The following is a 12,552-nucleotide window of genomic DNA, read 5'->3' on the forward strand; positions in this document are numbered from 1 at the left end:
GTACAGACTGCCAGCAGCCGAGCCGCAGGAATGCCGCCCGTGTCCTGAGAAGGACAGCAAAGGAGGCTCGGGGACTGGCCACGGCCACCAGCTGCCAAGGGCAGGGACAAGGCTAGGATTCGGCTTGTGGTCCCCAAACCCGTCGCCTTCCGGTTTCGTCACGCACTCACTCTTTTCAGCAGGCTCTGCGCTGTCTTGGATGTGACCATCCTCACTTGAAATCTGTGATCAGAGTCGAATAAGAGACTATTTACCCACAGATATTGTAAAAGACACTTTATCATAATTCCAGTGTAGTCACACTTCATCAGACAAGCCGTAGTGACTACTCTGCCAAGATGTTTGCATTTCTCAAGCCATGTTCTTTATATCCTGTGAAAGGCATCCTGGGGTAATCTTGATTGTGGTGCGGCAATAAAGTTACAAGGCCTCAGCCTAGAGGTAGTAAATCACCTGTTGAATGGATGTTGATCTTTTAGGCTTCAAGATATTAGCAATTAAATGGCACGCAGAAGACTCTTGGAATGTTCACATTCAAAATGCAAGCTGACTGGCAGTCACGTTCACAGTTTACGCCGTGTACTCTAGGTGTTTCTTGCTGAATTCATTTAAATACCACTTTTTAAATAACAGAGTTTAAAAGATACTTAATGTAATGATGCATTCTTATAATGCTTTATTATTTCTTGTCACTCTGGGACAGTTTTCACATTGAAGGAAATGAGGGATGAGAGCTTTGTCGAAGCTGTTAATATATTTTGTATCTTCAAAACACATATCATAGGGTATAAGATGAAGGAGAAAGTGAACGTCTAACCTTTCAATGGAGCTCTTTTCCTTACTAAATCCAAAACTTCATGCGTAGAGAAACCAAAGAGCAAAGTGTCAGGCTGGCTCTTGGCCGTACTCATGGACGAAAACTCCACTCGGCAGCTACCAGCGTGGCTCAGCGCAGAGCACACGGCGCCCCTGCCCGGCCCTGCCCGGGATGCTGCGTGGCCTTGGGTTACACAGGCCTTCTGCTCTCATGAGCTTCAACATCTGTAAAATGTGGAGCATAATGATAGCACCTACCTCTTCGCAGGTGGGAAGGATTAAGAAGATACGTGTCCGAACTCTCCAGCCAGCGCCTAACACACTGCAATTCCCCCGATGCTGCTGGCCACGATCAGAGGTTTCCTGAGCCACATCCAGAGTTCTCTCCATGGCACTTCCTGTCTGTGATGTGCCGCTCGCCTTTGCTTGCATACAGCTGTCACTTGCCAGCATCCTTTGTCTTTCTACTGTGCTTCACACAGCTAAGAACTTACCTGGTAAAACGTTGCACATCCAGGTGAAGACGTGGGACCCCTTAGGGGATCAGCTCTGACCGGGTCTTCTGCGAGGCCATGGTGGGGTTGATGACCACAAGTAGCATTCTTATCCCTGATTAGAATATGAAGTTTCTGGAAAGTTCCAGAAGGTTCTGGAAAGAAGTGACACAGTAAAATGCTGCTTGCCCTGGTGAAGACATGGCACCGATTAGAAGATAGGCTCTGAGCCAGGTCTCCTGTGGGCCCATGGTGGGGTCTGTGGCCACAACATGGCATTCTTTTCCCTGATTACAATCTGGAGATTTTAGATCAACAGCTCTAGAATTCATTTATCCTCTGTGTTTTCAGAATGATCAGCTTTATCTTAGTCAAGACTCAGACAGCAGCTCTTTGGGGCCCAGGCCACGTGTAAATTTACGGCTGCACCTAGAGTTACGGGGCCGGCACATTTGTTGCCTGTGCACAGGCCGCCTCAGGCCGTCACGCCTGGTGCTCAGGAATGTGAGCTGTGCTGGAGGTGAATGAGCACACACTGCTCTGCCCTGCGGTTGCTGGCTCTGCAGTGAGCAATGCCCAGAGTGTCCGTGGCCCGCTAATTACCAACGCCGGTGCCCTGGGTCATGTCAGACACACGGGCCGTGGTAATGGCAAAGGCATGACTCCCTGCCACGGCCGGGGCGGGGGAGGCCACTGAAGATGGGACACGTGGGCCAGCCACGGAGGCACAGCCATGCTGGGGTGTAGCATCCTCTGACTTAATGGTTTGCACCCCCAGGGGCCTATAAAATATTAACCAATGGTTCCCGCAGCACCTGCAGGAAGTAGCGTTTACATCACAGTTGCAGATAAGGGGAACATGGGCAGAGCCCTCAGAGCCCGCGGCAGGGGCAGGAGCAGGAGGCAGCCGCCCTGGACACGCCTGTTCCTCAGGCCTCACCACTTCCTCTCTGCACCCCGCGGCTCGCCCGTCCCAGCGCTGGGGCTCACGCAGGACGTGCTCGTGATGGGGACTCACCAAGCCAGCAGGATCCGACACACGTTCCTGTGACTGGCCCCACATGACCGCAGAGCCCCAGAGGAAGGGCGTGCCCTCCCCGCGCCAGTCCCGACATGACAGTGTGGCCTGGCGCGTCAGACTTGGAGCAAGAGCAGCTTCCTCCTTGCTGCTTCTGCACGGAGAATGTCCCACGTCCCACCTGTCACAACTTGTGGATACAGGGATAAGAAGTTTCCACGGTTAATCTCACCTAACATGAATGAACTGTGGTTTGATCTGCCTTTTTTTCCTTCGAGAAAATGCTTTATTGTCATTTACAGTGCTGGGAACACTGGCCATTTGCCCCTTCCTCTGAAAACGGCGGTCTCTGCAAAGTCAGCTGATCCTGCAAGCGGTAAATTCAAGGACTGCGATCAGATTTCCAATAAACTCCATTTTTCTCACTTCCCTAATTTCCTTTTAAAATGGCTTTTGATAACTTTAAGGTGGTGTTCTTCCCTACTGTACATCTACTTAAGTCTGATACGCCTGAAGAAAACAAGGGGCAGTGTTAACTTATGGACACTATCTGACACCCCAGAGCAAAGCCCCCATCCGGAAGGTCTAGGAGCTGGTTTCTTCTCGGGCACTTCTTACCTGCGTGAGTCCAGACTGGGTTCCGGAGCTTGTTCTGTCTGGAAGCGCCCGCAGACTCCCAGCCCAGTGCAGGGCCCTGGCAATGGTGGGAGGCCGCGTCCCTCTGCGTTGCCGTGGAGAAGGCTGCTCTGGGATGGACGTAGGTTCCTCGACGAGCTCCGACCTTGTCCTCCTCGGAAAATTGCAGGCTTTCAGGAAACTCTTGGTCTAGGGAAACGCAGCCCGCTGGAGAGTGGGCTCACCGCAGGAGAGTTGCAATTTCCTTCCAGAAATGGATGAGGGGCATCGCTCATCTCCTGCGGTGTAAGTCATTTCACCTGCGACTTCAGTGGTGTCCCCAGGGACCCTGTTCCTGGGTGGATTTGGTGCTATTCGGTCGCTCCTGTGTCCACTGGACTCCACTCACAGTCTCCCTTCCTCGGGGCCTTTGCACAAGCCGTGCCTGCTGCCTGGAGCACTCCTCCCCTTCTGCGCTCCCTCCCGCATCCTCACCTGCTCCTTCCGCTTTTCCTGCAGGGCTCCGCTTGCCCTGTCCCTGAACATGGCCTTTCTGGGGCTGCCATATAAAGTGCCCCGCATGGGCTGGCTTAAAACAACAGAAACGTTGTCGCCTGTCACGGTTCTGGAGGCCCGAAGCCCAGGTCAGGGCACTAGCAGGGCCAGTCTCTCTCCGAAGACCTGAGGGGAGGACCCCTGCTTGCCTCTCCCAGCTGCCGGGCTGCCGGCACTCCTCGGCTTCCCGGGAATGCGGCCACGTCACTCCGTCTCTGCCTCCGCTGACACGTGGTGTTTCTCCCTGTGTGACGCTGTGTATCTACGTCCAAATTTTCCAGTCCTTTCTCTCGTAAGAGCACCAGTCACTGGATCTAGGGCCCGCCCTAACGCAATAGGACCTCGTCTTAACGTGGAGACATCTATGAAGACCTTGTTTCCAAACAAGGTCACATTGATGGGTGGTTGGAGGTTGCAGTAAGCTATGCTTGCACCTGGACAACAGAGCAAGACCCTGTCTCTTAAAATAAAAAAAGGAAAAAGTGCAATTTTAGGAGCAGAAACAGAAACTTGTATATATATCTGTACATAGAGATATATAGAGATTATTTTGCTAATCCTAATCCATATGTAAGAGTAGAACAAGCAAGGCATAAATTCTGCAAAGTGGAGTCTTTGTTTTTCAGACAAAGGGAACGAAATCTGTGCTCCTGTCCAGGCAGACGAACCCCAAACCTATCGGCGCTGCCCCTCCCTCCGCGCAGGCTCGGGCTGGCTGGGGCAGCTCCGCGTGCAGGTTCTCGGAGGGCGTCCTCACTATGCCCGGCTCCCCACTCGCCTCCCGTGTAGACGTCGGGAAGGTGTCAAGGCCCGAGGGCCCCAGACTGGAATCACCTGCCGGGCCGTGGAAGGTGTTTCTCAAAAGCTCTCGGAGTTGCTGGTGGGTCCCCAGCACTGCGTGGTGCTGCCTGAGACCCTCCCCGCTGCCACTTCCCTGACGGTGTGAGTTGATAATTTGGGAACGTGGAACACCGCAGACCCACCGTGGCAGTTTTTCCCACATGGGACGTGTTCATATGTGAATAACATCCAGCTAACCCTGTTTATAACTAAAATATGTTCCTAGAGGTACACTCATAGCTAGAGTCAGCCTCTAAACTTCACTTCCCCAACTGTGAAATGGGAATAAAGCTCACAGGCTTAGTCCTATAATCACATAACTAAAAGGTCTCTGGAAAGGTGAGGATAAAGCAATCATCGTAGAATCAGTCCCGTTACTCCCCAGAAACATTTACCTTAGGGTTGCTTCCTTGAACACGGCTCAAAAAATAACCCAACATTGTGCAATCGACAGCCTGTTATAAAAACAAAACTAAAAGAATTATAAGTTTGCAAAAATAATACAACTACGATCTGTGTCCTACAACATGGGCAGAAATACACCATACAGATTTCTCCCTCATAAGCCCAAACACACAGTGAAGTGAAGACAGCGTACGATTACTTACACACCGTCATAAACTTGACATTGCATCACTGCGCCCAAGGCTCATCAGCCAAACACTCCACGGTGCAGATGCTTTGGCAGGTTTGGGGATGGGGAGTGAGATGCTTTGGGCGACCACGTCTACTAGACTTGCATTGAGGTCTTCTCTATCTCACGGTAAATTTATTTAAGCAAGCTATTTCACAATAATCCCCTTGCCTCTAAAATTGCACTTGAAGTTATTTCAAAAATAGCCAATTTAGCATTTTAATGTTTGAAGCCTTCTCCGAGGTTGGGGAATGGCTGTCTCTTGAAGGTCCTATTCACTTTTCTCTTTTCTCAACTCCCCAACCCAGAACACCAGTCCTGAGCTAGCAGAAGTGGCATGACTTCCTGTGCTTTGGTTGTCTGTGATGGAGAAAGAGCTTTGTTACGGGCAATTGAGTGATGTAACTTCTGGGTTTCTCAAAGCAGCTGGTGTTTTTAACACTTTTTCTTTCCTTGACTTGTCAGTTTAGGAGTGGACGTACACGTAGACGGGAAGCCATACGGGGGTCTCGGAAACGTGGTAGTGGACAGGTAGACGGTGTGGCTGTAGCTGCCCACCACCTGCACCTGTGCGGGCGACAGAGGAAGGTGGAAACCAGCAGCCCCCCGTAGGGCACCCTACCCCTACCCCTTCCCCTAACCACCCCCGCAGCTCCTGTGTGTTTCCCTCTGACCCCAGTGCAGGGAGGGAGCTTTGATTACCTCCACTTCATAGCACACTGCGGCTTAGAGAACGGGAATCGGCCCAAGGTCACCCAGGGGAACCTGGGCTGAGACCTCGGTCTGCTCTGCCTGGTTTGCACTGTGAAAAGTCAGAGCTGCCCACGGAATGTCTAGTAACTGTTTAAAATACTCAGGAGCAAAGTGCCCCGGCCCCTGGCCCTGGCATTTTGGTTTCATCATTTGCCCACACGAACGGGCTCATGTTTATCTGTGCCGATTCCTCCTAGAGCTCGTCAAGGTAACACCTAGAAGTCTAAGCTGCTTTAGGGGCACCTTATTGAAAATGAAAGCCAGTTAAAACTGGATTGCTTCCCACTTACTCTGGTTTGCTAATTTTGATTGCATAGTCTTAATTCTAACCCTCGAGGTAACACTAAGTGTTGATAATCACGTAAACTTTATCAAGGTGTTCAGTAATCCCGTCGGCTGCAAATCTGACCCAGGTTTGAATTCCAGTCTGGAATCTGCACCATCCGATGGAAACTGGAAGTCTGTCCGTGTCCCAGCTCAAGCTCTCCACCCCTCCCCCTCTCGACCTTTCCTGTTATTTTGCAAAAAGCTTTTTCAGTTACCCAAGAGACACTTGGGAGTCGGCCTGGCTTTCCTGGGGCATTCCACACACTTATCACATTTTTCTCTTGCTTTCTCAATTTGATTAATTGTAAACATGCGATAAAGTAAAGATTCCTCCAAACACCCAGCTGCTTGGTCCCCACATGCTTCTTTTCAGCACACGACAGACACGGCCGCTGGGGCTGAGCTCCGGGCCGAGACCGGCACCCTTCTGTGACTCGACTGTCTCCGGCAGGCAGAGCGGGCAGCGTCAGAATCCACGAGGCAGAGCGCCAGTCGCTCAGGGTCACGGCGGAAGGTGAGCGGCGGGTCTGCTCTGCCGCCCTCACCGCGGTGCCGGGGTGCACGGCCCAAGCACCGATGCTCAGACATTTCCCATCAAACCGTCATTTTCTTCCTCTTGTCTCTCTCTTCCTGCCAGTATATAAACTTTGCATTTAAGGCTAGAGTTTACCAACCCTAAATGACACATATAAATAAATTTTCTTTATATAATCTGAGCAGTCCGTCAAATGTAAGTTAGTAGGTTTATCTAACTAGTAAAATCTAACAGGTTTATTCGGAAGTCTGACCTGGACTTTACTTCTTGTAATTGATTCTGTGTCTGGTAATCTTGAGTTTCCTAAAGAGTGATTGACATCAGTCATTCCGGGTGTAGCCTAGTTGTCCTGTGAAGTGTGGTAGGTGTTTGATCAGAACAAACGACTGGGATGAAGCGTGGCCTCCCTCCAAGCAGTGCTTGAGCATCTGTGGTTAGATTTCAGCTGTTCCAGGGCCATTTGTCCAAAAATAGTTCTCCTTTGTCCACAAGCAACTCTTGAAATATTTACGTGTCCCAGGCTGTTCTGATTTGGGACAAATCCTCAGAGATGAGTTCTCTGGGAGGCGGGAACGTTGTACTTGCATTTGCCTAGTCCCAGCACAGGGGGAGGGAAGATGGAGGAGGAGGAGGAAAAGGTGCAGACGGCAGTGAGGAGGGACGCACAGGGCGTGGAGCTGAGAGGACGCCCGGGCAGAAAAGGCAGCGGTGACAGGAGGTCGTTCCCACGTGCCTAGGCAATGCGCCCAAAGGTCCAAGCAGTCAACTGTAACGACAGAAGTTACCCATTTTTGCCTGTAGTTAGTTTTGAGTAGACCAGTTCTTATTTCTTAAACAGAAAGGTGGCTCCACAGATGTTTGATGCATTGTCGTTCTATACATGATAGACACATCGCAAGTTCTTGATGTTTAGCTACAACGGCACTGCGTGGAATTAAAGAGAGGACCCACTTTGGGGCGACAGCCCCTGTGTGCCGAGCATTCAGATCAGCATCTCTCAGGGAGCTCACCCATTCCTGTTTAGACCCCCAGAGAACAACAGTTTCTTTTTCCCTTTTTTAACTCATTCTTACCCAAGAAAGTACTATCTGTGCCCCCAAAGTCCATTTTCCAATGAAAAAATTACCCCGGAAAGGTTTGTTTGGTTGCCCAATTTAGACAAATTGGCAAGGTAGATGGTAGAATCGCACTGGATACTGAAATTATCTGCAAAGGCGGCCCTGCGTCTTTGAAATCATGCATATCAACGTTGCTTTTTTCACTCTCCTGCCATAAACCTGGGGAATTCACCTGACTCTTCAATGTTGGTCGTGTTCTTATCGTCACTAGAGCCACGGCTTGCGTCGCCCAGAGCACTGTCTTTGGGCACTTGCAGCTCTATCAAACCCTCTCTGCACGAGGCCCCCGCTGGAAATGTTCCGCTCGCCCTGGGTCCTGTTTTCTTGGGCCGAAGGCGTCTGCGGCTTCCCTCCTGCGGTTGGCTGTTTGTGTTCCACACAGACTCGGAGGTCTCGCTCCCAGGAATGACTCCGCTGCTGTGGATGTTGGCTTCTCTCCTCACCGATCCTTGGACGGGCCGTGGGGCGACTGGGGTTCCTATGCAGGAGGATCCTAATCCAGTCCTTCATTAGTCACCATAAAGCCACCTGGTAATAGGAGAGGCGGAAGCATTCAGCTGCTAGGCAATTCTCTCTCTTCTGAAGAGTGACTTTGGGTAACAAAACTGGCCCTGTATTCCGGCACATGTAATATTTTGGAGATTTTCCTTCCCATGCTTAGAAGATGATTCATTTTGTCATCTTCCGAGGACAGCTGCTCCTGGGCTCAGCAGGGGAGTGGGGACCCACATCTTCTTTAAAAAGACAATTACATCATGTAATTGTCCTTAGAGACTCGGCCCACCTGCGCCCAGGTCTGCGCTGACGGGACAAGGGACCCTCAGCTGACAGTGCCCATGGCAGGTGCAGGTCCAGAGGAGCGGACGGGTGAGCACTTGGTATGGAATGGGTGTGGCTTAAATTCTTTAGTTCTTTAGTTCTGTGCATATTTTGGGGAAAAATCATGAATCTGCTGCTAAGATTTGTGTTAGAAAATAAAAAGGAGGAGCAAGATGCCTTTTCTAATCCAACTCGATCTTCCCTACAAACGTCAGATTCTTCGGATGCTGGTCAGACGAGCCGTCCTCGATCTGACTTTGCTGTTTTTAAGGCAGCAAACACGAGTGACTACTTGTGACGTGTTATTTTTAGAGGAGTGCTGAGCGCTTTTCTGACGTCCCAGCTCATCTCATTGCATCGCACCTGAGTGTGAGATGTACTTCTGTGAGTGCCTGCGTATGTGCACGGACCTTTGAGATTGCTTGAGATGGGTCGGCATGTTCTGTAGGTGAGGAAACAAGCTGAAGCGTGTTTGCTGCTGAGCAGAATCTGGGCACTGGCGCTGTTCTACTTTCTAGCTCTTCGCACGGGACCAAAAGCCTGGCATTGGCTAAACGGATGCTTGGACGTGTCTCTTGAGTTTCCAGGCTTCGGTTTTCCCTTCTCAAAAACAGGCATCATGCATCTCACAGGTTGTCATTCTGATTGGAAAATAATGTGGAAAACTCTCAAAGTGCAGCTTAAAGGCTCACACCTTCTTTTTCTCTTTTTCTTTTAGCATCCGAAGAGCCTGTCGTAGCAGTTCAGGATGGGAAACCACGTGGGGAAGCGCGAGGCGCACGCTGAGAAGGCCGGCACGGTAAGCTGGGAGCGGAGGCTGGAAACACGGGGCGTTCTTGGCGTTAGACGCCGGCCCCGGGTGCGGCATCGGCTAGAGGTGCTGAGTGCACCACGGCGGCCCTCGCGTCAGCGGGTGGGGGCAGAGCCCTGGCTGTTAGGATTAATCATCATTAATAATTTACGCAGGAAGATTCCTGTCTCCGGGTGGGTCATGACCTTGAAAAGAGATAAAGGAAGGAGGGGAGGGAGGAAAAGACGGAGACAGAGAAGGAGAAAGAGAGAAAAGAGAAGGAGGTCGAGGCCTTTGCTCCCTGCCCCGGGGCGTGATCCTGTGAGCATCGGGAGGGTCTCAGAGAGAAAAGAGATTATAAAACTCTTCTGCTCTCATGAAAAAATACTTTTGTTTTTTTTCAAGGGTTTCTATTTTTCAAATGAGGGTATTCCCAAACTGCCCTCTCTTCTACCCGGAGCCCTGGTGAAGGGCCGGGAGATACTGGAGCTGCTTGCTCAGACCTCTCCTAGATCAGGGACGGCTTTCTCCAGCGCTTGGCTCCTTGGCCCTCGCGCCTGTTCCTTCCTTCGGGGGTCGCGCCCGTTCCTTCCTTCGGGGGTCGCGCCCAGCCCCGACCGCACTTCTGCACCTCCCAGAGTTTCCAGACCCACCAGGGTCTCGGCCCAGCTCAGAGATCCAGGTCCTGGTGCCGACGGGGATGGTTTGCAAAGTGTCCAGTCCGAGACCCCAGGTTCCAGGGTCCCCCACTCCCGGGAGTCCCGTGCTCCTGCTGCCTGGGTTTTTTTCTAAGACGGTGGACTGTTACTGGCTGCCGTAGAGACTTCCAGGGCCGTCCGTAGCTGGGACCCCAGCCCTGCCGGACTTGGCCTTTCCCGTGGCACCTGCCCCCACAGCCCTTTCCTGACCGTCCAGTAGAATGTTTGGAAAATACGAATGAGCAAGCAGGAAAACTGCAAATTAGAAACCACCCAAACCTTTCCAGCTAGTGAGGAGTACTCCTTGGGATCCTAGCCCAGCATTTGCCGTTTTCCGGCTTATTTACGGGCATCTGCTTCCCGCTCTGATCCTGACCCTCCGCGTTGCCCTCCATGCCCCTGTGCTGTCTCTGGACTGAGGTTCCCGCCTTTTGCGACTGAGACCCCACGGCAGGTGGTGCTCACAGGGGCCACACTGAGCGGGCTCCTTGTCTCGCTCTGTGAGGACATCGGCCTGACATTGTGCACAAAACCCTGAATCTACCCCATTTGGGGAGGGGGGATTGTTCGATCTCTTTGTTACTTTAACTCGACATAAGATTATGCTACAATGTAGGATGAAATGACAGGGCACCAGCACGCCGCGATGCTGAGGGTGGAAGCCCCGCTACTCGCACGGGGAAGGGCTTTTAAAATGTCCACTGAATTGAATGGAATTGAATTGTGGCCTCAAGACCTCCTTGCTGTGGTCTGTAGTAGTGTTTTTATTTAATAATAGCAAACTTTACAGTAACAGGTCCTCTGATTTGTACTTGGACTCAATTTCTGTATCAGCCAAACAGGTAATTTTCCATGACTTGCTTTCAAATCACCGTGCAAAGCCAGTGAGTGACTGCCGGCCATCCTTCTGTATCTCATCCTAATGAAAGTCCTGAGGAGTATTATCTACAGCCTCACTAGCTTCTTGCCTAATGATTTAGAAGAATCAATTTTCTAAATATGTAAATGGTCCTAGTAAATACTGAGTGATGGGTGCGGATACCGCGGATACTGACACAGTATCTCTGATAACTCAGTTGTTACAATTAGCAGTAACGTCAGCATCTGCACCAGGAGCACATAGTCTCAGCTAAAAGTAAAAGTGGAAAAACAGCTCTTCTCGGAGGTCTCTAGGCTGTTAACACTGTGGTATTTTCAGGCTTAGAATGACTGATTTGCAGCTCCAGTTTCTAAATACCTCTGTGGCTACAGTCTCTTGCCTATTGTTTGACGTTGTGAAGCACTGAAATATATTTTTAATTTGCCTGATTCTGCCAGGGAAAGATTGTTGAGCATAAGCTTATACTCGTGCTTTCATTTTCTGAAATCTAATTTTTAAAGTTCTGTCATGTAAAAACGTCAAAAACTGAGAATTTAAAAACTATGGTTTCTCTAGATAGCTTTTACTAGTAAGAGCTTTTTTAAAAAAAACCTTGATAGAAAACATTTGATGCCCTTCAAAGTACGTGTTCTGTGATGATGCACGGCCTAGGTGAGCATTTGAACTTGCACCACAAGAGGAAAATGCCACAAGAGCTGCCACCCCACTGGTGACCACGCCGAGTGTTTGTGTGTGTGACACTGGGGGGCATTTTGTCCCCTTACGAGAGAGCAAGGCGGGGTGTGTCTGTTTCGGGTGCCGCTTACTGATCGTGCCGGAAGGGCAGCTCCCTGCAGCCCTAAGCCACATCCCCCCGCTCCGAGGGCCAGGGCCTCCCTGTCCGCCGCCCCGCTGAGACCCCTCCCTGTGGCCTGCAGGGACCCTGCAGCAGGGATCGCAGGGATCGGTTTACCCTCTGACTTCTCCCCTGCACGTCCAGTGAGGACCTCCCCCTCCCTCCTCACCCGCACCAGCACCTTGGACATGCTGGCACTGCTGACTCTGAACGTCTGAAAGAGTAAATAAAGCGCACCCTCTTTGCTAACTCCACTTGCGCATAAGAACTTAGCTTCCTGGCACGCTCTGCGCTCTGTGCGCTGCTGCAGAAGGAGATGGGAGACTGTCCCTGCCCTCCAGGACCCTCAGTCCAGTGGGCAGGTTTCCCCCAGTGACTCAGGGCCTTGAAACTCCTTCCCTGGTGTCTCTCTTGTCCCGAGTGAGACACGGCAGCCGTGAGGGGAAGAGCAGCCGACCAGAGGGTAACTTGGGAATTTCTCCGCTCGGTGAGAAGATAAAGGACACGCTCTGCTGAGGTTGCACCGTCAGCCACCCCAGGCAGGCGCACGTCCCGGTAGCGACGTGGTGGGAGCCACGGTCCTGGTGCCACGTCCAGGAGCGTCGCGTGGGGCCGGGCCCAGGGCAGGACCCAGCAGCAGGGGAGCCGGGGCCTGTCCTGGCCGTGATTCACTCCCGCCGGTGACTAATCACTTCCCGGGGGCAGGAGCAGTTTCAGTGACTCACCCTCACGCTCAGAAATGAAGAAATCCCTGTCTCGCTTTTGATTCCCTTTTTTATTTTTAGTCTCAGTGAAGTTTTGGGTTCCGAATGGCCCTCACGCCAT

General features: G+C 51.4%; 1 protein-coding gene across 9 annotated transcripts in view; it reads left to right on the forward strand.

Moving 5' to 3' along the window:
- Positions 1-12,552, forward strand: part of MBP (myelin basic protein) — a 102,792-nt gene that overhangs the window by 12,010 nt on the left and 78,230 nt on the right. For 7 of the 9 annotated variants that reach the window (XR_011233587.1, XM_069468333.1, XM_069468332.1 and 4 more), the window contains exon 2: positions 9,243-9,323. Coding sequence is in view for 8 of the 9 variants with exons in the window: in XM_069468333.1 (XP_069324434.1) it covers positions 9,273-9,323 (51 nt within the window). In the remaining variant the exon portion in view is untranslated. Of the gene's footprint in view, positions 1-2,815; positions 3,250-4,421; positions 4,441-9,242; positions 9,324-12,552 lie in introns of those variants that run through there. The other 2 variants (XM_069468334.1, XM_069468335.1) reach the window with 2 other exon arrangements.

This window comes from Eulemur rufifrons, chromosome 5 (assembly GCF_041146395.1).
Source record: "Eulemur rufifrons isolate Redbay chromosome 5, OSU_ERuf_1, whole genome shotgun sequence".
NCBI classification, from domain to species: domain Eukaryota; kingdom Metazoa; phylum Chordata; class Mammalia; order Primates; family Lemuridae; genus Eulemur; species Eulemur rufifrons.